The following is a 27,751-nucleotide window of genomic DNA, read 5'->3' as shown; positions in this document are numbered from 1 at the left end:
GTTTAACTACATTTCAGTCTAATCCAAATTTGTAAAGGGCGGGGTGCAAAGACAGGGCCTTCTACTGCTTGTTTTTGATTCCTGTTGGCAGTTTGTTCAAAGGCTGTCAAGTTACTTATAGGATGAATCATAGCACGTTGCATAATCTTTGCCTACAACACCTAGTGATCTCATCAGTCCCTCGCTTTTTTCCTTTAATCATCCTTAAAATAGTGCCCTCTTTTTACATCATAACAAAAAAGCTTCCAATCACTTCCAGAACAATGTCTAAAGTCCTGTTATCACTTCTTCGGTAACATCTTATCTGGTCTGTTTTAGCTTGCTACGTCAAATTAACTCACAAAAGAAGGCCACATTTGATTGGTTAAGTCTATAGTTAAAGAGGCCTTCCTATGTCAGAAAAGCAATATGATAAGAACAGAATTGCGATAAAAAAGTGAAAGAAGCAGAAGGAGTGTTCTTTGACACACAGTCCATTATGACAATCAGGAGTGTTTTAATACTTGTCTCGAGAGGAGGCTGTGGATTAAAGGTGTAAAAACCTTCAGTCAAGATTTAAGTTTTACTCTAGATCCCAAAACAATGAAGATTACAGAAGTTGTGTCAGCAATGTGATGTTACAATATCTGAATTCACAGTCAGATGGATACAGTTCTATCATTTTTTCATAACAGGATTGATACTTCTGGATATTTATTACTATGTAGACAGTAAAGTTTGAATTTTGCAGTCACATCACCCCCATAAACGTGCTGACCCTGACTTTTACAGTGAGGGCTGAACCATTGAGATTATGTCATAAGAGGACGCGCCTAGCCACATGAGACAGCTGATGAGAGATACACCAGCAGTCCAGTTCCAGGACTAGTTCTCTGTTCAAAGAAAGCGAAACTCAAAACTCATGTGCACAGCACAAACGCTGCTCATTCCAGTCATCTTTTTTTCAGAATCGAAAGTCCCCGCCTACATGAGCTGGACACGCCCGTTGTATTATGACGTACCCTGATGTCTCACCAAGCCCCGCCCCACTTTTCTGCCCTCTTGTCTCCTTCTGAAAGTGAACGACACGATTTTGCCCCACGTACAAATAGCAGGTATAACGGAGGAGGGGGTACAATCCCAGTTCACCCCTCCAGCAGTGTCACGCTGCCGCCGTATCAATACAAGGACGAGGAGACAGGGATTTCAGCTTTGTTTTAGTGTAAATCACTCAGTCATGGCAGCTCAGGACTTTAATTTTCTACTAGCGACGGATTCCTACAAGGTAAGGATTAACCTCAGTGTATTTTATTTCTCTCTACGTCTGTTTTCCCTCTTTTATCAGCTGATATATTGTTGGTGATTTTGCGTTAGCTGTCCTCCCACTTTTTATTCTTCTGCCCTTGTCTCTTTATTTAATATTTTCCATTCCACCTTAAAAAGTCACGAGGGTAAAGAATCTAACTGCCGAGTGATGTAAAGTGGAAATAAAAATCCGAATAAGAAGAAGCTAATTTCAGTCATATCGCTGCTTGCTTCGTATTATGATTCAACCTTGATGTGTGCTGTTCAATTGAAGAATGTGTGTGGGTCGTTATTGGTTGGATTCAAAATACAATAACAGCGGAGATCTGTTTCAAACTGGTCACAACCCGTTATTATGTATTATACGTGTTTTGTATGCCCCGTTAATGTTTATCTGGACACTGAGGTAGTTTCATTTTAAATTAGGTCACTTAAGGAAACCCAGCATTGGGGGTGGAGCGTGTAGCTTTAGCTTTAACATCAGCTACAACTGAATGGCACAGTGGCTCGGTCTCAAATCGCTCCAACCTCCCTTGTGTAGGGCTTTTTGACATCAAACTGTGTACGAAACCATTTAAACAGGTGGTCATGCGGCTTTAAATTGGAATATGCATTTTTCTAACATATTATACTAAACTCTGCTTGAGTGTGGAACGCGTTATTTCATAGTGTACACGGTGCACCACATAAGGAGAATGAAGTGTTTTGGGACAGAGCCTCTGACGTGCTAGCTCAGTGTTACCACTCACTGACTCTAAATTTCTAGTTTGTAAAGCTTTGTTCTGGTTTATTTAAGCATTTAAGGTTCATAAGGTATTCGTTTATAAGCTGCGGGGCTGTGTTTGGGAACAGGGGTTATATTTAAACATACAGAAAACAGAAATCACTGGAAAATTGTGCTAAGCTAACGTTTAGTTAGCAGAAACCCAGCAAGTTCGAGTACATCACTACATCGAGGGAGATTGATATTAAAACCTAGAAATGAAACCGAAATTAAAGAAGCCGTAGTTTGCCAGTAAAGCTTCTGACATGGTTATTCCAGTCTTGCTAATCTGACACATTTTTTCCTTTACATTGTTTAAAGAGTTTTATAGCTATAACCATGGTCTTGTATATTTTTAAACAAATCTCAAATGTCATTTAGATAATCAGTAGAGGCAGTAAATAAATAAATAAATAAACTCCATATTTATTATAATTCTAGTCAAAAATAGCCCAAAAATATAATATTTTTATTTTATTTTATTTTTTTACAGTTTGTCCTCTATTCAAGGCACTTACTTTAAAGAGTAATTACACCCCTAAACATATTTTTAATGAACAACTGAAATATAATGCTCTATAATAATAGAATATACCAGCCCTGCTTAAAATTGTAACATAGATCGCCATCTCTGCCTCTCAGTACCATGACCATCACCATGTATGTTTGTGGCGTACTCTGTGATGAGGGGAGCTTCATCAATCTCACAGAGGTGAAAAAGTGCTCTAAATTGCCCGTGCCATGTTATTAGCATATTTTAAAATTTGAACTGGGAGGAGGGGGGCGGCACACAGCTCCAGGGGACTGGAGGTTGTGGGTTCGATTCCCACTCCGGGTAACTGTGAGGAGTTGGTGTGTTCTCCCTGTGTCCGTGTGGGTTTCCTCCGGGTGACTGTCTGTGAGGAGTGTGGTGTGCTCTCCCTGTGTCCGTGTGGGTTTCCTCCGGGTGACTGTCTGTGAGGAGTGTGGTGTGCTCTCCCTGTGTCCGTGTGGGTTTCCTCCGGGTGCTCCGGTTTCCTCCCATAGTCCAAAAACACGTGTTGCGGGTTGGCGACTCAAAAGTGTCCGTGTCTGTGGCGCCCCCTTCAGGGTGTATTCCCACCTTGTGCCCAATGATTCCAGGTAGGCTCTGGACCCACCACAGATAATAAATAAATGAATGAATGGAGTGGAGTTACTGAAATCAGCAGAGTGCAGTTACTCTTCAATTATTCCAAATGTATGTCTTGATGTTTTCCCCACATCTCCAAAGATCAGTCTAAAAAGTTGGTTACATTTAGTCCTTGCAACCCAAGTAATTTCAAACACATTCAGTGTTGTTTTGGTCTAGGGTTTGGCATTGTTCTGAGAACACTAGCAGATACTTTGTTTGATTTACAAGGTCCCCCTTTTTGCTAATTAAACGCTACACAACTTAACAGACCCATAGTGGTTTCAGTATTGTTTATCTGAAGAAAGTTTGTTTGTTTACTACGTTAGGAGTAGATGTTAGGAGTCCCAATTCTTTTATATTTTTACATATTTTACTCAACACATATTTCAAACTAAAACTCAAGGAAGCATGGTGTCTGATATTTTATGCATAGTATTGCAGCTTTAAAAGTGTCCTTTGCTTGGTGTTGATAAGCACCAGCACGCCAATTGAATATCTCTGTGATAGGACTAGGGCTTTGCCAGATAGGCCAAGAGTCATTAGAACATGCTAGATACAGTTCTGCTGTTGTCTTTAAATAGCAGAGGATGATTTCATTGCCCCTGTTATAGATATATTATGAAACCAATCCTTATGAAATAGGAATTTCTGTAGTATACTGTGGTAATATCAAAATATGTTAAATTACTATAGAGTACAGTAGAAGCATGCAGTGTACGGTTTCTTTTCATCAGAAGATATTAAGCCAAAATATAGTTTGTATTTTAGTGGATAATCACTGCATTTAATCCATGGTCTAATTTATGTCCATTCAACCTCATCAATGGAAAGCTTGCTTTGCAAAGTGTTGGACTAAACTAAGTTTACTTTAGCTTGTTTAGTTTAGTTAGCTCAGAATTGATCTTTCTCTGGGAAGCCCGCCCCTGTAGATATAATATATATGTAAATGCATGATATATTCATTAATTCATTCATAATCTTTAACTGCTATCAAGTTCAGGGTCGCGGTGGGTCTGGTGCCAACCCAGAATCATTGGGCGCAAGGCAAGAACACAGCCTTGAGGGGGCGCCAGTCCTTCACACACACATTCACTCACAGACGCCGTTGAGTAACCAATCCACCTACCGACGTATGTCCTCACAAACCGTCACCGGGAGCAGGTCCCTGGAGCTGTGTGACTGTGACACCACTTTCTGTGCCACGGTGCCGCCCGTACATGATATATTTTACCTATTAAACAAATTCAAGTCTGTAATAAAGGAGTCGTTTACATTTTCTCTCTAGGCTGAGTCACTGCTGACAGAAACCATTTTCGTTTGTCTGAATCATAGATTAAAGTCCTTTTGGATGGATTATGTAATCCATAGATTTAAGATTAGACACTGCCCTGCTTGTGTAAGGCATAATTATGTTACCACCGATGAAACTTGTCTATGCAGCTTTAGGTTGGGTCTTAAAGTTTCATTTTCACACTCAGCAGGCAAACATTCACGCTCAAAATATGAGGCCTAGTTGGTTTTGTTAGCACTGTTGCATTCAGCAGCTTACAGTGCTACCTGCTGTAATGTGTGTTCTTTACAGACAATAGATGATGAGTTTCTCATGATAGTCACTAGAATGGTATGAAGATGGTAGTTGCTTTAGAAACGGGCATTTCTTGAGAAGCACACAATGCCAGAAAGGCAAATTGCTTGCATATTATTAATTGCCACGTGACTCCTGTTCATAACACCTTCCTTCGTCTTAGTGAAAGAATGTTGCTAATGTTTTCATTACCTGCCTCCAAACCTGTCTTTTTTTTTTATTTCTCTCACAGAGGCTTTTATAACAGTGTTTGTGTTTCAAATTAGGCCAAGTTTAACCTCAGCTCTGTTTTCTGCTACAGAAATCCTTTTACTTCATTTTTTGGATGAAAGTTCAGATTGTTCCTAATGTAGCTCATTGATGGAATGTAGACTAAGCAAACAAACCTTGGCACAATGAACCAATGGCCTTTTAAATCAGATCTTACTGCAAATAAGAGTATTAAAAACACTTTCAGTGATATTTTTCTTCTTCATGTAGGTGTGTTTTTTTTATTTTACTTTGTATTAATTTACTTTAGTTTGGTATGCTGGGCTGTCACACTTGATTATAGTAGTAATCAATTCATATTAATATCTTTACAACTGTCTAAGTAATTATAATATTAAAAAACAAACAACAAAACTGGACTCAAAAGTGTCCGTAGGTGTGAGTGAATGTGTATCTGTGTGTGTGTGTTGCCCTGTGAAGGACTGGCGCCCCCTCCAGGGTGTATTCCCGGCTTGCGCCCAATGATTCCAGGTAGACTGTGGACCCAACGCGACCCTGAACTGGATAAGGGTTACAGATACTGAATGAATGAATGAAACAACAAAACCAGCCAATAAGAAACATCTTTGCCCTATCTTTTTTTTTTTTTTTTTTTTTAAAGAAAATACAAAAAGTGGTAATAGGAGAAATACAAGTAATATGAAGAGGAATGGTATACACATTAGCTACCCACCACAGCCAATTCACCAAGGTGTATTTTAATTGTATGAGAGTTTTAAATTTGGTAATTGTGACCACTCCACATGTACGGCAGGATGAAGGTGTAAGTGAGAGGTGTTCACAGTTAAATTAGAGTGTTTTGTTTGTCTAGTTGTGTTGGGATGATCAGACTAGGCCTAGAATCCCAAAATGAAGGAATGGAGATATTGACGTTACACAAGACGTCATGGTTCTTCATTTCGTCAGCTCCTTAGCTACACCCGTTCGAGTTAAGGGAAGTTGCTGTGATTAGCAAATAAGTGTCTGCTCAATACAATGACGTGTGTTGTTGAGTAAATACACATTCTTTGTTCCCTCTCACACAGATATCACACTGTAGCCTGTATTAGTGTATAGTCCACAAGTGGTGGCAAAGACTTCACTGTGGAATTAGAACCATTTTAAGTCACGTTAAGAAATATTCATATGGTGTAATTTGTAGCTGATGTTTTGAAAGATATGGGCCATATTCAAACAATCCTCCTGTGATGTTTCTCATATTTTGGTTCCTATCCACTGCTGACTCTACTGTGTCCATTTGTACCATGTGAAGTTATGAGAAGGTGACACAATTTAATCTTTATGTAATTCCTGTTTACTTCACAGATAACACATTACAAGCAATATCCTCCAAATATCAACAAAGTGTACTCCTACTTTGAATGCCGGCATAAGAAGGGGGCCCAGTTCAATGAAGTGGTGTTTTTCGGCCTGCAGTACCTGCTGAAGAAGTACCTAGCAGGTATTTATTGTTCTGAAGTCTGACATGCCAAGTCCTACATTAACAGTAACACTTTGTTCCACTCTAATTGTGAGCTGCTCACTGTCGTTGAACATAACCTCTTTAATGTGGCCCTGAAACCTTTGTCACATGCTTTTCACACGTTTGCCATAACCCTCACGTACTACACGTTTCCTTTTGGGACAAGAGCCATGACTTAAAGCAAGGTCGAGCCACTACAACAGGCTGCCACACTCACTCAGTCCTAAGCTGTTTTGATGGTAGGAAAATATATAGCGTTTGAAAAAGAAAAGCCCTTGCTTGCCATTAGTAAACACAAGTTACCGCCAGCGATTTGACTCCCTCCATCACATGCCCTCTTTCATTTTGATATATGATACCAAAACATTGGCAGCCCCTTATTTTAGAGTATGTTCTATATTTATAAGTGTATACAAAGCATGCGCTCCATCCTAGTGCCAGAAAGCTGTTACATAACTATAGGTCATTTCCCCTTAAGGTACTTGGAATACAGTGTGCGTGAATTCAAGGCTGTGACTGGGCCAAATTGTAACCATATGTGGAAAGAGTGACCTTTCTGCTCAGTGTTGGTCAGATCCACCTCCCACCCTTTCTGACCCTCCCCAGTCAATGGCAGAGCTGGGCAATTGGAGGCCTCTTCCATTCTGCTAGGTCTAAATAGCTGTCCACCTCTCACATAAAAGACTTCCTGATCTGACCTGATTGTGTCCCATTCTGCCAATAAATGGCTAAATCCCTAAACTGAAGGTATGCCCTGTGTGACCTCCAGTTAGGGATTTAGCCTTGTGTTTTGTACGCCTACTGTGTCTGAGAAATAAGAGAGCGATGTGGCAGTGACAGGGAGTCAAGTGTTCTTCCACTTTCTGCTTCAGTGTGATAAGATTAGTTCATCAGTCACAGTGTGAGGGCCTAGAACTTGTCTACAGAAGTAAGGGGAATCCAAAATGAATTTTTAACAGCTTGTAGTTATCTCCAGCACATGGTGAAATCGCTGGCGTCAGAAGAGTGAATTGCTGACCGTTTTTTATTTAATTTGTCATTAAATTTCAAAAAATGTATTACCTTAAATTATTTGGATTAGATTTGGCTTTTAAATTGAATGAATAATTAAATACAATAGCATAGAAATTGCAAGGTTTTATTAAATTATCTGTTGGGAGGGTATTTTGTTGAAATGTTACATTTGAAAACAAATAAAATTTGTTAAATCTGTCCATATATTTGTTAATTTATATAGATAGCATTTGCTTAATTTCATTGTACCCTGTAAAATATGAAGTTTTAAACATGTTCCACATGCTTTAAGCTTCAAACGAAATGTTTTATGTAAGATCTCTTTCCCAACTGGTCATTTCTAACTGAAAGCGCTATAAACTCTTCCTCAGGTCGTGTTGTCACAGAGGAGAAAATCCAGGAGGCGAAAATCTTTTACCAGATGCACTTCAAGCAGGCAGTGTTTGACGAGGAAGGCTGGAGGAAAGTGCTGGAGGTAGGATTAACCCGACTCATCCTCGTTTTTTTTTTTTTAAACAAAGCTAAAACCCCGCAAGAGTGTTCAGTTGAGCGCTCTCGGATGAGTCTCGCCTCAGCTCACACCCGTGTTTTGTTCTTTCGTCTAATTATTTCTGTCAGAGATACGACGGCCGGCTTCCGATCCGCATCAAAGCGGTTCCTGAGGGACGGATCATTCCCAGAGGGAACGTCCTCTTCACTGTGGAGAACACAGACCCAGACTTCTACTGGCTCACCAACTACATTGAGGTATTTCTTTACCATTTCAAAGCTGTTTGGTCTAATTTTAGACAGTTCCCCACATGCGTCTAATGCAGACGATCAGTCTACTACATGATGGTTAATGGAGGCGATTCTGGACATTTGATTTCCAGTGACATCTCACTAGATTTGGCACAGTTCATGCCCTTTTAACCCTTCAAACCATCTGTCGTTCCAGCCAGAGTTAGTTAACGCTTTGGTCCCTCTGAAGTAAGCACTTTGGAATAGAGCAAAGACCCCCACAAAGAGTTAACAGTCTGGGTGCTTTGTGAAAATGATGGTGCTGCAGATTGCTTCACATCGGATGATTCCCCTGTGCCATTGTCCAGGAGGACAGCAGTTTAGGCTCTTTTGATTTCCAGCACACTCTTGGCCACAGCTTCAGCCCCTGGAACAGTGCAGAGAAGCTTGATTAGAGCAGCAGGGTCTGTGGGGTCCTCCATCTGCAGTCCCACATAGCCACAGTACCACATTGTGTATTTATTCGTTCACCCACTTAAATGATTTGGTGATTGTAGATTGTGTTGTGTCTGATCACGTGAAGGGGATCTACTTTACGTCTCATGGCAGCTTTTTACACCATTGCTGTGTCTTCCCACCAGTTCCTAAGTAACAACAACATCACACTTGTTATAAAACTATATTTATGTTGCATGTAAGTGGGGATCTTGGATGCAGTGTTTTAGTTTTGGTTGTGTCACTATTATTTACTTGTTAAACAGTTTATAAAAGCAGCCAAAAAGAAAAAAAACAGAAAGCAGCAGAACAGAGTAGCACGGTTTTCAACACAGTGGAATTACCCGGGGTTGTACAGGACCAAACAAATAAAAGATTACACAGGCTAAGTAAACATTTATTTCATTCAAACGTGTAGGGGTTAAACCCAGGACAACCTAATGCAACTTTAAATGTTTGCTTTCTTTATGTATGCACAGATCTATGAATATTGTCACCATCCACAAGTTAAAACCTGTAAGTTCTCATAAGTGACTTGGAATAAAATCCTTTTAGTTGCTATTTTGGGGGAGATGCATGTTTTTAATCAGACAGCGATAATATGCAATTAGTCCCTGCCTCTACCTTCACATAACCCTCTGCCATTCGCCTGCAGCTTCCAAGTTAATTGCAATAAGGATTGGTTCCTTCGGTTTATGACATAAGAAACCCTCTCTGTCCGAATCCACCAGTTTGAGTGTGTTATTGGTACACAGCAGTTTTAAATCAGTGATGGTTAGCCATGGTGCTGACTGCTTGTTTTCCACATGATGCGCTTCCTAGCGCGTAAAAAAACACAAACCAATGTTGTGCCCCCTTGGTTTTCATGCATTGCTTTGCTCCTTGTCTCTGAGATGACAGTTGATGAAATCAGCAGGGGCCAGCGAGGTTGCGGCCCACACTAGGCTCTCATTTCTGACGTCTGTGCGCCGTTGGCTCTTTGTCCCTGCAGACTATGCTGGTCCAAATGTGGTACCCCATCACCGTGGCAACAATCTCCAGGGAGTTCAAAAAGATCCTGGCCAAGCACCTGAAGGCCACGTCAGGCAGCATGGAAGGGCTGGAATTCAAGCTGCATGATTTCGGGTACAGAGGAGTCTCCTCGCAAGAGGTAAGATTGATTAGTGTCTTTAATTTACACAAACATTGTGATTTACTACAGTTTGTTAATTTCTAAATTTCTTCTCTGGGGTTGGAAAATATCTAACGTCAAATTTACACAAAAAAACATTTAATGCATTTTTAAGGTGCATTTGACAATGGCCAAAAAAGATGTTGTAAAAAGTAACTTGATTAAAACCCGAAACCTCATTATCTCTGCTCTTTAAAGCTCTTATGAGACGTATAAATATAGATATAGAGAGGAAACAATAACAGACATAATCCCTTTATTTGTTGTTCAGTTAAACCAAAGTCAGTAGATTAGTCAGCTACAGCCCTGCTGCTACGTTATCAGGAAATTTGGTGTGGCCCAGAATGGTAAGAAAATGAAAACAATGGCATTTCACTTAAACAAATATTTATAATTTCAGTGTGATATTAGAATAAAGGTGCAGTTCAACCCAATAGCAAATAAACAGAGACTCCATATATATGACCTGTGATTTAATTAATTGATCACTCATTTAGAGTCCATGAGGACATGGCATCAGCAAAAAGACACAGTGTAATGTTTAACTACTTTCATTAACCTTTACCTAGATGAATCATGCCTACTGTAGGTTGTGGAATGGCTGTTTTCCAGGCTTTAATCAGAGCATAGACATCAGTGCCTCCTCTGGGGCCATTCAAAATTACGCAGCCATTATTTGGCCAAAAGGGAGAAATATAGCAATCCATTATAACGCGAGGATATTCCTCTTCATCAAAAAGAGATCAGGGATGACCTTTTTCTCGATGCTGGAAAATGGATTCAGACAGGCAGCTGTGTCTACATTTGTGTTTTTTCAGGGGGCGGGGGGTGGGCCCTGAAGGACCTGCTACAATGTTCTGAAGCTGTCAGTCACGCTATTTCTGAGCCAAGTTCAGCAGTGTGGACGTTGCACTGGTGATGAGGGGGTGTAAGGAAAGATGAGTGTCTGGCTGGGTTGAAAGGTCAGGTTTGACCCTGCTTGTGTGTATCACAGCACCTGGTTCAGGTGATAATCACCATTCCTGCACAAATGGTTTGTGCAAGTGAAAAGTGCCCTGACCAACTAAATGAAATATAGTTGAATGTTTCTGTCCACACCCAATTGTAACCTGAGGAAACGTTGTCGTTTGGCCGTAAAGTTGTGTCCATCACCAACAAAACAATAGTCCTCAGTGATAATTATCTGTAAACCTTAATATGTTACACAGAAACACTGATGGCCATTAGCATATAACACATATTAAAAATAGTTTTATTTTCAATGTGAAGGACTGGCACCCCCTCCAGGGTATGTTTCTGTCTTGTGCCCAGTAATTCCGGGTAGGCTCCTGACCCACCGCGACCCTGAGCTGGATAAGGGCTTACATACAATGAATGAATTAATTTATAATTTTCAGTGTTCAAATTAAATTCTCTTTTAAATTAAATTCCATGCCAACAACTTCTCAGATTTTGACCTCAGAGTAAATAGTAGGTAATGTGTTCATAATAATAATTGTGCTATTAGCTTTCGAGATCTTGGTGAACACCAAGCTCTAGCTCAACATACGAGGAACCAAATTGCACGTTCATTGTACGTAAACGCTTATCCAGTTCAGGGTCGCAGGAAAACACCCTGGAGGGGGTGCCATTTCTTCCCAGGTTGGCACGCACACACATTCACTCACACCTATGGATACATTTTTTTTGAGTCGCCAATCCACCTACCAACATGTGGTTTTTGGACTGTGGGAGGAAACTGGAGCACCTGGAGGAAACCCACACGGACACAGGGAGAACACACCACACTCCTCACAGACAGTCACCCAGAGGAAACCCACACAGACACAGAGAGAACACACCACACTCCTCACAGACAGTCACCCAGAGGAAACCCACACAGACACAGGGAGAACACACCACACTCCTCACAGACAGTCACCCAGAGGAAACCCACACAGACACAGGGAGAACACACCAACTCCTCACAGACAGTCACCCGGAGGAAACCCACACAGACACAGAGATAACACACCACACTCCTCACAGACAGTCACCCGGAGGAAACCCATGCAGACACAGAGAGAACACACCACACTCCTCACAGACAGTCACCCAGAGGAAACCCACACAGACACAGGGAGAACACACCAACTCCTCACAGACAGTCACCCAGAGGAAACCCACACAGACACAGGGAGAACTCACCACTCTCCTCACAGACAGTCACCTGGAGGAAACCCACGCAGACATGGAGGTGAACACACCACACTCCTCACAGACAGTCACCCGGAGTGGGACTTTGAAAATGAACTTAATCTAACATAGTTTTAAAACGCTTTTCTTTTTTGTTTTTTTTATGTCTGAACCTGGTCTTGATTTAAAAGTATATTGAGTAGTACTTTAGCTGTAGCATTACTTTGTATATTCTGTGTGTGTGTGTGTCTATCTCTGTGTGTAAGCTGCAGCCTGAACTTGAGGGCTTTTGACACAGTCTTGCTGTTCTGCCCTTTTGAAACGATACCCGCTGGTCAAAAGCTCAGAACGGTGGAACTGCGTGCACATGGCATGACACACACTCTGGTGGCTCAGTGAACCAAAATAGCTATGAGCGAAGAGCTCTAGTGGAACCTCATTAAAGAAAACACTGACGCTACTTGCTAAACAAGCCGTGCATTGTGGACTTTGACAGTTTACCTTGTGCTGTTTTTGGCCAGCAGCCTGTTTGTATGTGGTTTTATCTTACTGTAGAGACTTTGATTCCATGTGTCAATACCAAAGGCCTTGATTCACTGAAATATTTGAACATCCCTACGTTCGTATTGCATTGTTACACCCTTAGAGCAGTGACAATATTCTCGTGGTAAAACGTTCATCCTGTAAAGACAAGATGGAGGACTTTTATTGAGCTTCTTGAAATAGCTTCTTGAGGAAGGATGAGATTGCTAAGGCTGCAGTCATTGACTTTAACCTGAGGTGATGTGGTTTAACAGCGAATGCACTCTCGTTCCTTGCGGGTCACCATTAAGGCGTGTTAAGATGATGCTTGTGGATTGCCAGCTTTCTGTTTGACTGGATTAATGGTGTGGGGGAGAGATTAATGGTGCCAGACGGAGATGATGAATTCCCCAGGTGGATCGCTGTTTTTCACTTTCACCAGTCATTTCTAAAGAACAGAAAGCTTAAGTAATGACTGGAGGATTAAAAAAAAAGTCCAAAAAGGCAATGGATTCTCACATTTTAAATATGTCATTCTCTTTCGATGAGTTAATAGTATTTACTTAATTTATCTCACCCTGAGACAATGGGATACTTTACCTTGAGAGAAATCTTCTCAAAACTGTGTTTTCCTCAGATAAATATGATTAATTTAAGGTCTTGTAAAATTTTGAGCACATATGATGTTTCATCGGGAGTAAGTATGAACTGATCATCCTTAACCTACAAGCTTTCACACATTAATTCGTTCATTCATTCATTGTCTGTAAGCGCTTATTCAGTTCAGGGTCGTGGTGGGTCCAGAGCCTACCTGGAATCATTGGGCGCAAGGCGGGAATACACCTTGGAGGGGGAGCCAGTCCTTCACAGGGTAACACAGACACACTCACACCTCCGAACACTTTTGAGTCACCAATCCACCTACCAACGTGTGTTTTTGGACTGTGGGAGGAAACCAGAGCCCCCGGAGGAAACCCATGCAGACACAGAGAACACACCACACTCTTCACAGACAGTCACCTGGAGCAGGAGTCGAACCCACAACCTCCAGGTCCCTGTGACTGCGACATTAACCTGCTGCACGACCCTTTCACACATAGTAACTATAATTAATAATTAATATTTGATCTTACATACTACATTTTCTTGGTCTCAGATCGCTGTCCTTACACAATTCCACAGTGGCTTCCATCCTACATTGTAGCTAGCTTCTCCAACAGGTTGATATGTCTTAAATGCCTGGAAGATTTGGACGCAGAAGAGAGGACATCATGATTAACACATTTGCTCTAAAGCAATTGCCTCCTCTAATTCTATTGATTTTTATATACAAAGACCATTATAGGCCAATGCTGTAATTATCAGACTGCCTACACGCCTCGTATATGAGCTGAGATGGCATTATATAATTATTATTTCAGACGCAGATGCTGAGGACTTCATGGAATCTATACGAGGCTTAATAGTCTATGCATGCAATGTCTTGTGAGGACTGGCTGGTGGTTTCCAAAAATAAGCTGGATTTGAATGGAAACACTCAATCCCACGCTGTCTATAGTGGAAGTGAACCATATTGATTTTTGTGTTCTTGTACTTCGAGGCAGTTGACAGGGCTTTGCTGGTATCAAATGTAATTTGTATTCCAGAACAACAAGCCTTTGAGCTTCTTCTGCCAAATGGCAACCACTCTCCCTGATTACTCTCACGTTACAGCGCATTAACCAAGACTTACTCTCAAGCTGCTTCAGTCAAATCGGGAGGGATTTATGAAATGCTCGCTTGGCTTGAGACTGAGTTAAATTTACAAGGCTGATGATTACAAGAGCTTGGTGTGATTTGACATTGTTTTTCCATTTATCGTACATCGACAGAACCTATACAGCATTTGTTTCTGTTAGAGTAAGATTCAGCGGAGTAAGACTGAACAAAGGACTCCCAAGCCACTGATATATACATTTGAAAATATAGTTTCTAATGTAGATACTTTTCAGTCTCTCTCTGCAGGTTTTTGAGAAAAAAATGTCATTTACATAACCGAAATATCTCCTAGATTCTTAAAAGGGGACGTAGGGACCACTGATTATGAAGGATTGGACCTTTTTATTATGATAATGATGCCATTGGGAGCGGTTGTTGTTGTTATTATGTAAGCAAGTTATTTTTGGGTTCTTGCAGTGATCCTTATGTAAGTAAAAGTGGAAATATTTATGGCTTTCTTGATCCATTATGTACTTCAGATACATCGATATTAGAAAAGAGTATACCTTAATACATAATATGCTGTTTATCCAACATATATTTAGTATTGCAGAGTGCCAGTTATTTTCTATAGAGCAGGGTTAAATGTCTTATTGATCCATCAGTTCAAATGGTAAATGCTAATCACTTTTTCAACAGGGGCCAGTTAGAAAAAGTCTTCAGAGTTGGTCAATATCTTTTTTTTTTTATTTGCATGCAGTCAGCAGCGCTTGGAGGAGCCGCTCACTTGGTCAACTTCTGCAGCACAGACACAGTGGCCGGACTCCTTATGGCCCAGCGCTACTACAGCTGCCCTATGGCTGGATTCTCCATACCTGCTGCTGAGCACAGGTGAGATACATGTGCACTCACTCAGTATCTGAGCTGGGCCTATAATCGCAAAGCAGAACCGAAATCAGGCAGAAGATTTACAAGATGAAGATAATTATGACTAATCACTTTTTCTCCCATTTGCTTGAGCCTTAAAGGCTAAGCACCATGAATATTTCACATTATTGTAGTTACTGACAGTTACTGACTATGAATTAAAATGAAAAGCAGCTTAATTTGCTTTAAAACTGACAATTTTATTAAATTGACGGAAAAACCCGAGCTCGCTACGGAAATTCTTGAACGCAACTGTGACGTCACTGGTGGACAACAGCTGAACAACGCCGCGGTAATACACCGTTATGACTGACTGTTATGACAGTATCTAGCTAGCTAAATTACCAACATTATTCATGACGATAGCCTAGCAATAAGCTAAACTCAAATGTAGAGGTACCGTTATTCTTGTAAATGTGATCGAAGTGGAACTCGAATTCATCCGACACTATAAACCTCCGTAATGCAGCTACGTAGCCGAGTATAATCTGATCCACCGAGTTTAGCAAGTCAAGCTAACGTTAACTAACACCAACTAAAACAGGCGAAGTGAGTGTCCTTACCCTGTTTACCTCCATGTTACAGAGGCTCTTGAACACCTTTCGTTGGTGTCCTTACATGCCCATAGTGTTGGAAAAGCGCCAGTGAAATGAGCTACAGATAACGGAGTGAGCGGAGGGTCCTTTCCAAAGTGCCCGTTTAAAGTTGACAAATTTAGTCCATTTTCTGGATATTTTGGGATCTTTGGGCCATTTGTGCACAGATGTCCCACTGTACATTGAATGATTGCAGCCAAAAACAACACACTTTTTGGTCATTTTGCATTAAATTAAGTGCAGCTTCTAGAGTTGTTGTCCACCATCTACGTCACAGACAAGACGCCTATTAGAGTTCCGAACACCGTTGGGGGGGAATGGTCTTTTAAACCTTATTCCTTGAATTAGTAAGAAATAACATTTTCTGACTATCAATAAACACAAGTTAGGAACTCAAATTCCACTGTATTTATTTGTTTGACACTTTCATATCGCTGGTGCTTAGCCTTTAATGTTTGTTTGTTTATTTATTTATTTATTTAGTATTTACAATGCAGTACATTTGTTATAGTCATAAGAATAGACAAAATATATAAACCTAATTTACTCTCATTGATTGTGTTTGAACCAGAACAGTTATTAACTTGTTTGACAAGGAAGAAGATTAATGTTCTCCAAATGTGGCTGACTTCCTCTCACAGAGCTTTAAATACGGCCCAAGAATCCCCTTCGTCCACATCAATCTAGTACAATCCTAAATGTGCTTTAAAATGTAGTTTTCTTTAACAGAATATGACATTATTGCAACGTTTATCGATGTTTTGGGTGAAAACCCAATAATTGAATTCTGTAAAGTAGAGTCAACAAATCTCAATGAGACACCCAGGCATTGTAGCCTACTGTTGCACCGTTAATTCCACTATGTTTCAACAACGTGTCCAATGATTATATCAAATACTTCTTGCTAGCCAGTTTTTCGCCATTCTCAATCACAAGTTGTTACAATTAACACATTCTAATGTGGAAACTAGACCTGATGGTGGCCTGCAAAGACACATCATTGTTGTGAACACTGAGTATAGATCCAGTACAAAATCTATTCAGCCGAGGGTGTTCAGTTTAACTCTGAATCAATACGTTATCTTTCCATGTCAGGATTGAGCTTTTGATTTCTGTTTAATAGCCACTATTAATTACTGCGTCATAAATCATATTTATTTCACCTGGCTGTCTGCCCACATACCCATGGCCTGTGAGTAGATGACTATTTGGTTAATCTCTTGCATATTCTGGCTTTCTCAATGGTGTCCTTGCCATCGGCGTTACGTTTTCCTGCCTCCTGGGCACGTGAACAGCTATCAGAACATCTGGCACTGACTCACCAGCCTCCTCTGGCACCATCGCCCAACTCGGCGAAACATTCACACTTATTCACTCGCATTTCTTCCACAATAAACAACAAGACGCACTAAAGAACTGAGTCACTCTCTCCCTACTCAGACTCCAAACTCTCAGCTGCACTGAAGCTCAGCCAGCTCATGTGATTGCATTTAAACACAGAAGCTGCTCTGGAAGGCATGCAGAAAGCTTTAACCTGTGTTTATCTACTAAAAATCTAAAGTGTGACCTAATTTGACCCCTGCTGCCATCAGACTAAAAAAACATCCTGTTTGTTTGACTGTTTGGACGTTTTAAATGAGCACTGAGCCCTGAAACGGGTGGTTTCTATGACTGCATATTAATTTAATTAATGTATTAATGTATGCAGGGCGGCACGGTGGCGCAGCAGATAGTGTCGCAGTCACACAGCTCCAGGGGCCTGGAGGTTGTGGGTTCGATTCCCGCTCCGGGTGACTGTCTGTGAGGAGTTGGTGTGTTCTCCCCGTGTCCGCGTGGGTTTCCTCCGGGTGCTCCAATTTCCTCCCACAGTCCAAAAACACACGTTGCAGGTGGATTGGCGAAAGTGTCCGTAGGTGTGAGTGAATGTGTGTGTGAAGGACTGGCGTCCCCTCCAGGGCGTATTCCCGCCTTGCGCCCAATGATTCCAGGTAGGCTCTGGATCCCCCGTGACCCTAAATTGGATAAGCGGTTACAGATAATGGATGGATGGATGGATTAATGTATGCAGTCATTCATAATGTAATTAATGTAGAATGTAGAAATGGTAATGTGTGTGTATATATGGCAATCTGACATCATGCCTAAATCCTCACACAGTGTACTGAAGTCCAGTTGCTAAACATTCCTCACAGTAAAGCTACAAACCATAAGATTGGAGCTTGGTTTCATATTCGATTTTGATTATTGCCACATTTTCTGAACGCACAAGCCTCATTAGTTTAGAAACAGCTGCGGGAAGCGTGACCGTAACCTGCCATCTGTGTCTGTCCATCTTTAAATGTTCAATTTTCTGCCTCGACTTTCTTTATTTTTGAACAGGCAGTGTTGTGCTCACTCTCATGTCCCTCCCACTCTCTGTATTGATGAAGCAGGATAAACCACCAGTTGGGTGGGCACAGTTGAATGACGCTATTAACTGGATTAGCTGCATCTGTGGCCTGTTACTAGAACTGTGGCCTTTACAGAGGTTGCTGTAGGTTGGTGTCACTTCTCATTAAAGGGTTAGGCCTGGTGTTATCTGTACAAATGTATGTTATTTGTGTCACAGCCAAAAGAAAAGTAGAACAATTTTAATCTTAAATTCATCACACAAAGCTCAGTTCTTTTAATCAAAGTTCAACTTCTATGTTTGTCTGTGTATATGCAGCACCATCATCTCCTGGGGTCGGAGCAGAGAGAGGGAGGCATATGAATATCTGCTGGACCAGTTCCCCACCGGTCCAGTGGCTGTGGTCAGCGACAGCTATGACATCTTCAAGGCCTGCAAGCACATCTGGGGCGACAAGTTGAAGGAAAGAGTGATGGAGCGGAGTGAAGACTCCACACTCGTCATCCGCCCAGACTCAGGAGATCCCACAGAGACGCTGCTGGAGGTGGGTGCCATCCGCAGTGGGCGTGAGCGTGAGGATAACTGACATATTCAAGGCTGATAGTTTTTAAACTGTGTTTATTTTTATTTCTCTTTATTTTAACAATATACTGTGATTGTTACGAGGCAAAAACACGTTTCTGACGTTATCTGCTACATACACCGTATGTCTGTTTGAACATTAGGAGTAGCTTTGATTACCATCACTCAAGCCTACTTCCTTCATTTAGTTTTTGAGGCAAATAGAGTGAGTGTTTGCTTTACAAGAACAGCACGACTGAGGTTTCCTGCACTGCAATACTGTATTGATTTGTGGCTCACCGCCTTGAATTGTTTAGATTGGATTTAGCAGCTGGACAGGAGAATCATTCCCAGTCCCCTTGCTCATTTATAAACTCTAGCCTCACAGTGAGCCATTTTTGAAGGTTTATTTACGTGCTTAATCAAAGTGTAAAAACCCCAAACCTCTTTCCCTCTACCTGCAGGTTATAAAGATTTTAGAGGGATGTTTTAGCTGCTCCTTGAACTCTGTAGGCTATAAGGTGCTTCCATCATATCTGCGCATCATTCAGGGTGATGGCATTGATCTCCACTCTGTTGATGAGGTAAGTGGAATTTCATTTCTAAAAGCCTTTGACCTTTGAGCTTCATAGGTCAACACCACCAATGTGGTCCGGTATATCGGCTGCGTTACTGCAGCCGCAGCCGCAGCCAATTAGCCTATGGTGGATCTCAAGATCCTTCTTCCACATGTGAAAAAGACCATCAGATAATTAAGTTCCTCTCCCCCTTAACTTGTGTGCTTTACAGATTTTATTCCCTTAGGAACGTCAGTCATTTGGAAGGCCTTTGTATGTCGTGTTGTTGGCTGAGCTCCTCTTAACTCTCCTTTGGGGCTGTCCTCAGATCTTGAAGAAGCTCTGTGATGAGGGTTGGAGCGCGGAGAATGTGTTTTTTGGATGTGGAAGTGCGCTGTTGCAGAAGATCAACAGAGACACACTGAACTGTGCTTTCAAGTGCAGTTATGTGGAAACCAACGGGAAGGGGGTGAGTTGGCTTTTCGCTCGTTGGTAGGGCTGCACAGTGTGTAGTTTTATTGTAAAGTGTTTGCCATAATGAGCCTTACTTTGTAATTGAGCGTTTCTTACCAGCCGTAGATCTTCCTGATATTTGTTTCTGTTTTGATGAATGAACGTATTCACATAATTCAATAAAACATTAATATCCAACAATTTATATTTGGTCCTAATATTACTTTACGTCTTTTAATCTGCTTATATGTGATGACTCATTTCTGAAACTGAGGTGTTGTGTGAAATGGAAAACCTTATGTATTATCAGGCCAAATCCAGACTAGATTTAATTTTATGAAAAATTATTCACAGAGTAATTGTATCCATTAAATATTTCTGCATTTGTGTGTAGATGGATGTATATAAACAGCCTGTGACAGACCCATCTAAAGGATCGAAGCGTGGCCGTTTGTCTCTGCGGAGAAACTCGGACGGATGTATAGAGACAGTGGAGAGAGGAGTGGGCAAACCTGAGGAGGTGAGAACTCTTATAGAATCTACACAAACCTCTGCACCATGTGTAGGACCGGTGTGATATAAAATGTACAGATTTAAATGCCAACTGTAAGGACTGAAAATAACCCTTAAAACCAGTTACTTGCCACAAACAATAGAGGAACAAGCTCAATGTACTGCATTGTAATAATTTATTAAAATTGACTCGAGAAATGAACTTTTCCACGGAACGGATCGTTCGTAGGTAGAGGTTCCACAGTATTTTGTTTTTGTATTTTTGACTCTCATAGTTCAGTGACGAGACTTGTGCTGTAAATATGCTCCAGTATTAAATATGGGATGTTTTTTATTTTTTATTTTTTTATGTTGCTGAGAGCTTGTTCCTCTATTGTTTTTTTTAGCATTGTTTATATTTGCTGTGATTGTGCTTTAGTCGCTGACACCGTCTTTTGACTTCTTTTTGTTCAGTGCTGTTTTAATTCACACACAGTCAAAACACAGCGCGTCCAAACCACAGATGCTGTGTTTTTCTTTGATATGAACTGCTTGAGTTGCTTGGTCGGCTTCTTGTGTTTAGGTTGCTTCCATGTAGCAGATAGGAGCAGAATCACGTGACTACAGCTTGGTAGCATGGTTTTAAAGGGACAGTACACACTTTGGTGTCATAACAGAATAAAAATAATTGATATAATCGATATATGTCGATCTGAAGTTCTGAATGTTGATTTCAATTAATTTTTGATTAATTGCCCAGCCTTAACTTGACTTAACAAATAGTCTTGTACCTCCTGACACGCTCACTACTGCACACAAATGCTTTTTAAAATGTACCAGGCTTCTAGAAACAATGTAGTGTGTAGTAGTGTCAATGTCCTTCAAATTGCCCTGCAAATTCTTACTATTGTTGTTCATGGATGTAATTTCAGGCTTATATAAATGAAAAAAGTGCTTTTTGTTTATTATTGAAAACCATGTCTTAGGCAAACCCAAGTTGCAGTAATGAGTAAGATGAGGGATTGGTTTTGTATCATTTTGTATCATTATGTTGCAGGACATGTTGGTAACAGTGTTTGAGAACGGGACCATTCTGCAGGAGTACACTCTGGATGAGATCCGGAAGAACGCCCGGCTGTGGGAGGAGGACCTGAGCCCCTCCCAGCACAACCAGGACCACCCCTCCGCCCTGGAGCTCCACCAGAAACACATCATGAACGGCGTGCACTGATAGACCATGCTGACAAACTATCCACTGCACTGCCCCCCCCCCCCACCTATGGACCAACCAAATCCTTGGCCCCACTCATTCTCATCATGTCTTCTGTGTCTGTATGTTCAGACCAGACATGCTTTTCACCATCACCCAACACAGCAGACGTCCAGGCGGGTTTTTTCCAACTTTGAGGTGTCTTCATACTATCAGACTTGGCGTGCTGGTAATTTATTTAATACTTCACAATATGATCTGATGCTATTGGCTATTAAATGAGCGTATTCTGTTAACATAGAAGTACTGCGTTAATTTTTGTAGTGGTGGAGAGCACTACTCAAGTAGAAGAGCTTATAGAAGGTTTGCAGCAGAAACTGTAATTAATCAACACATGTATCATGGGGTTTCATGAATATATAAAGTTGCTGGCCAACTGTTTGGCTTTGCTATTATTCTGCACTAATTTGTCATCATAGAATACAAGCTAAACTTCAACTTGCTGCTTTAAAGCTTTTGATTTTCCTTTGGAAAAGCAGTGCAGGTGCCCGGTGATGTATAGCTGTGCATGGAAACATGCATTTAAATCACGTACTCAAATAATAGTAGTGGGGATTTCTTAAGTACATTAATCTACAAGGAAAAAAAAGACCTTCCACCATTTTATATGCCTAACTTTTACAGTATGCCAAATATTGTTGTTGGTGCTTGGTTCACGGTGATGAAAGAGACACCAGCAGTGTTTTTGCGGCAGGGTTGTTGTTCGTTTTGCAGGGTATGTTGACTGTAATGATAAAGCGTCACCAAGGTGATGAATGGCATAATAATAGAAAATTCATATGAACTGGTTTAATGATCATCTCGGAGCTTCAAGTTGTGTGAACACATTTCTCCTTCATTGTCTCCTACCAAAAGAAAAGTGGACGCTGGCCCCCTGACCAAGTTTGTGCAACATGAAGTTGTTTTTTTTTGGGTGTTATTTCTTGTTTTTTGGTGTTATTTCTTGTTCACGTTCTCACAGTAAGTAGTCACAGTATCCTAGGAACCAAATGAACATTCTCTCTGCACCTACGTAGAATAATGTTGCTTTTTAAGACTGGACTTGGTGGATAATCAGCGAAATAACAAAAGATGGCTGATGGTGCACTTGTCTCAGCCATTGAGCATGCTCTGTATTAATGCTGCACAGACACAGAAAGACATTTTTTTAACCCCTCTCACACTAATATCTGTGAAAATCAGACTGATTCTCGTTTGTGAGTCTATTCTCTTGAGATTTAAAGGAATACTAAAGAATTTTTAACCTCCTCTCTATCTGTCACATTTGTAATGTATGGTCGTTTATCACAGACATTCAACAGTACGTTCAACATGTTTTTCTGTATTATCAGAGAACATCAATCCTGTCAACTCCAAACGTATTTATAAAAGAAGATGGTTACTGAACTGACTTCAGAGGCATTGATAGATTAAAAGAACACTACGTAAGGTTTGGTGTTCGCAGTGACAGGGTGAAATCCACTTTTACAGCACTGTCCTGAAGTCTTGGGGGAGGTGAAGGGTTGAGTGGTGGTTTCCTACCCTCCTGGAAAAGTTATAGTGCAGTTTCTGCAGTGCTGAGCGTGGAGTAGCAACAACAAAAGATCAGTGGGGCGTCACAATGATGTTTGAAGCTGTAATTTACAGGTTATTTTAATCTCTTAATCTGTGTAATTAGTTATTTCAGGGTTATACTTGCGTTCCAGTGAGAGGAATTGAATTCCAGTATAGCGGAGAGAGCATAGGGTTCACATGTTTTCATGGCTTACCATACGTAGAGCTGTCAGTACACGAGCGTCATTTAAAGAGAAGAAATAGCCATGAGCCCACACCAGCAGACGCTAACTAAGTAACCACATTCATACTTAAATCTGAACGATGTATGTTAATGAAAGTGAGTCTAAGCCACGACTGCAGTCTTTACAGCACTTATCAAAACAGGGAACGTGAAAATGCATTTTCTGTAACTCAAGTTAAATTAAACCTATTGGGAACAAATTTGAGAAGACATGTTCATGTCCATCTCATCCTGAAATATGTATTTCTTACACTAGTCTGTTGGGGTTTTGAATTTTGTGCTTCTAGCATTTACTCTTAGAGTTCAGTTTTGTGTCAAAGGGTTTTCATTATGTTTCTAAGTACAGGTAGACATGTTGAAGTAACTTTCTTCGGTAAACAACATAACGTTACAATTATGGAAGATGGAGATTGTGTTGACAAATGAAAGAGTATTATTTTAAAGCTGAGAGAACTTGGGCTTCCTTGGCTGTGACCCCACATTGAGCTGCTGACACTGCCTTAACAACCACTCGAACTACGGTGCTGAAGGCTCTTTAAGCTCTCTCTCTCTCTCTCTCTCTCTCTCTCTCTCTCTCTCTCTCTCTTTTTTTTTTTTTTACTGTCTCACTCTGAGATGCCATTCTCTTTATCTTCCACACCATCCTCAGCTTCAGCTTATGTGTAGGTCACATGTGAATGATTGCTCAATAACTTTTCTATTTTTTTTTTTTTTTTTATTGGTCCGCAGAGCTGCCAGCACGTATATCTGTCTGTGTGTCTGTCTGTCTCTGTTCATTTTATTTTATTATTTTTTTAAACATCAGATATGAAGCAGATATTGACCCTACCTCTATTTTCTATGCCAATACAATAGTAATACTGTACATGAAAGCTGAGATAATAGCGGTAATTACACTAAAGTTGGTATGTCTTATGCTGTTGTGTAAATACTTTTTGAAATTGTAGTTTGTAGTAATAATATTTTCAGCTTTTAGCCTCTACTCTTACACTATTTTTTTGTTTGTTTTTGTTTTACAAAAGTGATATTTTGTATGACAACAAAACAATAATAAACACACTTCATTTTCCGCTCGTAATGGTTAACCCCTGATTTTCTTGTTTGTAATCGTTATTTATCTCACACTTTCTTCCCTCTGAGCTGAAGGGGCTCTGAGAGGATGACTTTGACCAGAGCTGGAATTCTCCGCCAGCAGTTCCTAATCAGATATAAATAGAGGGACGGCCTTTCGGCCAGCCCATGGACTACATAGCTGTCATGGCTCAAGTTAAATGGCAGTACAGCTGGGGCTCTGTTAGGTTCTCTAGGAATGGAAAATGACAACATGATTTTTGGCTCTTAGCAGGCAGCTGTAGGTCATATGGATTATCATATGCAGCCGATTTTTATTAGTGTTCCTGATCCTGCAAATTCAGTGCATTTCATATATATATTTCCACCGACAGTTTGTGTGCTCATAAATGTACCATAAATATTTAAGATTTAATTCCAATGACATTTTCCAGCCTCTCCTTACAACAACAGTGTTAAGGGCTAGAGTGAATTTGCTGCAGGCTCAATAGGGGGTGGCTTTGAGTAAACACACTGCACTGAATATAATGACATCACAATAGGAATGAATTCCTAACTGGCAGTTTAATAATGTTTCAAAACAAACAAACAAACAAACAAAACAATAGGAAAAATCATTAAGAAGCAGTATTTGTTGATTGTTTATTGTAACTTTATCAAAACAAATGCAGTTGTATTTTGTGACATCACCAAAAAATTTAACTAATGTTTGATGTTGAGAAACTTTAACGTTGTTTGCGTATTACATTAAAGTCGTTAACAATGAGCCTGAGACTCAGGACCTTGCTCTGTTGGAACCTTTTTGACATTTGGTCTCACTTATCTGATAATTGTGAAATTCTGCTTTGTGAAATAGACTGCTGGACACTGGCTGCCCTGCCCTTTCATGTTTTAAATCCTCTTCCGCACTCAGGTCACAAAGACCTTGCCAATTAGCTAATGGGAATCAGACGTTCCAGCTGCACGGAAATATTCACATTCAGGGAAGTCTTTTATGTAAAGTTAGAGGATGTATGTCCAAATGGTCATATGGGCAGAAGTCATATGTTTATTTATGAGTGTTCTCCTATTATTCTGACCAGCGATCATTTAAGAAATACTACAATCCCAATTCCAATGACGTTTGGAACGATGGGTTAAACATAAATTTAAAAACAAAATATGATGATTTGCTAATCCTTTTCAACCTATATTCAATTCAATGCTAACAACGGAGTTGGGAATTTGTGGAGGATACAACATAGTCTCTGCTTTGAGTCATCTCAGATGCATAAATCAGCCATTAGTGACATGGCAGAGTAGCAGAGATTCCCACACTGCTTGATTCCCACTGGTCAATGCAACATTCATTCATTATCTGTAACCCTTCGGGTCGCGCAAGGCGGGAATACACCCTGGAGGGGGCGCCAGTCCTTCACAGGGCAACACAGACATACACACACATTCACTCACACACTCACACCTACGGACACTTTTGAGTCGCCAATCCACCTACCAATTTGTGTTTTTGGACTGTGGGAGTAAACCAGAACACCCACACAGACACGGGGAGAACACACCACACTCCTCACAGAAAGTCACCTGGAGGAATCCCACTCAGACACAGGGAGAACACACTACACTCCTCACAGACAGTCACCCGCAGGAAACCCACACAGACACAGGGAGAACACACCACACTCCTCACAGACAGTCACCTGGAGGAAACCCACGCAGACACAGGGAGAACACACCACACTCCTCACAGACAGTCACGTGGAGGAAACCCACGCAGACACAGGGAGAACACACCAACTCCTCACAGACAGTCACCTGGAGGAAACCCACACAGACACAGGGAGAACACACCACACTCCTCACAGACAGTCACCCGGAGGAGACCCACGCAGACACAGGTAGAACACACCAACTCCTCACGGACAGTCACCCGGAGCGGGAATCGAACCCACAACCTCCAGGCCCCTGGAGCTGTGTGACTGCGATACTAACTTGCTGCGTCACCATGCCTAAATGCAACATTACCACTGCAAGTGTGAAAGTGGAGTTAGTGTCATTCTTGTTTTGGTAATCAATTTTGAAGAAACATTCCATACATGATTAACCCAAAACAGACGAGAGAACTGTTTCTTCACTCTTTCACCCACAATAAAGAATCCAGACTGAGGAAGCTAGGTAGCTGCTAGCTAACTTTAGCTTGTAGCTTGCTTCTCTGTTCATCTGGTGTTTCCTGTTTTTTAAGTAATCTATTTTCTCCACTGTAATGATACAAGTTGAGAAAGTTAAATTGTACATCCCACCTTTCAGATTCACTACATGAAGGGGATATTTCTAACCTTTATAACACACAATGTCACTAATGACTGTGACTTTGTAGAAATTGTTATATTTTTTATTTACTGACCTTTTCAGTTTATTTATATATAATTAGTTTATTACATTTATTTTTTATTCTTCTGTAAGATCATCATTCCAGAGATGCCAGACTTTGTTAGGACAGCAAGGACAGTCTAACACATCCAAGGCTAACAGATACTTCATATTCTTTCTGAAGGGCCTCTGCACTGAGTTCTTTAATATTTTCAATGCTGTACCATAGCAGACTTGATCACTGGTTCCAAACCAAGCCTTTACTTGGATGAATCAAGATTGTTTAGGGACAGGGAAAATGTTACTCATGTCCTTACAAACCTTAGCGTAAAGCACATTACTTACCAAATATTAAATAAAAGGATTATAAACCTTCCAAGCTTTACTGTTCATCCTTCACTAGATAAATTTATTCTATATGTCCGTATATTGGCAAGGAAAATGATCATAACTATAATGAAACACGTACTACTTTACTCTGAGATCATTTAGGCAGTCAAACTGCCTTAAAACTTGTTGAATATTGTATAATATGCTTAAAACGAGAAACATGAGATATAAGATCTAGTTTGTCTTTACATTCATTACTTTATAAAGGACCCTCTGAAACATTGCTGGAAAAAAATACATAAAATGGCCACAGTCCAAGTTGGTCACAATGTTTTAATTTGGGCAGAACGACAGGACTGTTTCAGGCCTGTGTGAAAAAATGAGGCCTTCGCTGAGTGTTTCTAAAGATAAACAACACACCCTCCAAATTCAGCTGAAGATATTGGTTGGGCTTGTCTTTGCTTACTTCAGGCAGATGTGGGAGTGGCTCTGATGTGGTCTGGAAATGGAGGGATTTTGCAATTCAGTTCTTATAACTAACCTGTGACAAAAACGTTCTGACATGACCTCTGTTAACCTCTAAGTCTTAATAACACAAAGAGTTTTAAAACATTATGGTCTTATTCCTGGAGGTTTATTTTCAGCATTT

The 27,751-nt window shown here is 40.6% G+C and overlaps 1 protein-coding gene across 1 annotated transcript; it reads left to right on the top strand.

Moving 5' to 3' along the window:
- Positions 1-1,043: 1,043 nt before the first annotated feature.
- Positions 1,044-24,400, top strand: nampt2 (nicotinamide phosphoribosyltransferase 2). Its single transcript, XM_066673139.1, has 11 exons — positions 1,044-1,264; positions 6,361-6,496; positions 7,903-8,006; positions 8,150-8,278; positions 9,738-9,896; positions 15,073-15,203; positions 18,543-18,768; positions 19,250-19,369; positions 19,671-19,811; positions 20,190-20,315; positions 21,345-24,400. Exons 1-11 carry the CDS (start codon positions 1,217-1,219, stop codon positions 21,516-21,518), a joined length of 1,494 nt encoding a protein of 497 aa, XP_066529236.1. The 5' UTR covers positions 1,044-1,216; the 3' UTR covers positions 21,519-24,400.
- The last annotated feature ends 3,351 nt before the right edge of the window (positions 24,401-27,751 follow it).

The sequence above is a fragment of the Hoplias malabaricus genome, chromosome 5 (genome assembly GCF_029633855.1).
Source record: "Hoplias malabaricus isolate fHopMal1 chromosome 5, fHopMal1.hap1, whole genome shotgun sequence".
NCBI lineage: Eukaryota > Metazoa > Chordata > Actinopteri > Characiformes > Erythrinidae > Hoplias > Hoplias malabaricus.
This window is presented reverse-complemented; position numbering and strand designations above follow the sequence as displayed.

Coding starts and splice junctions, on each gene's coding strand:
- nampt2 (XM_066673139.1), top strand. CDS start 1,217: ATGGCAGCTCAGGACTTTAATTTTCTACTAGCGACGGATTCCTACAAG. Junction 15,204..18,542: donor ATACCTGCTGCTGAGCACAG/GTGAGATACATG, acceptor GTGTATATGCAG/CACCATCATCTCCTGGGGTC. Junction 19,812..20,189: donor TGGAAACCAACGGGAAGGGG/GTGAGTTGGCTT, acceptor ATTTGTGTGTAG/ATGGATGTATATAAACAGCC.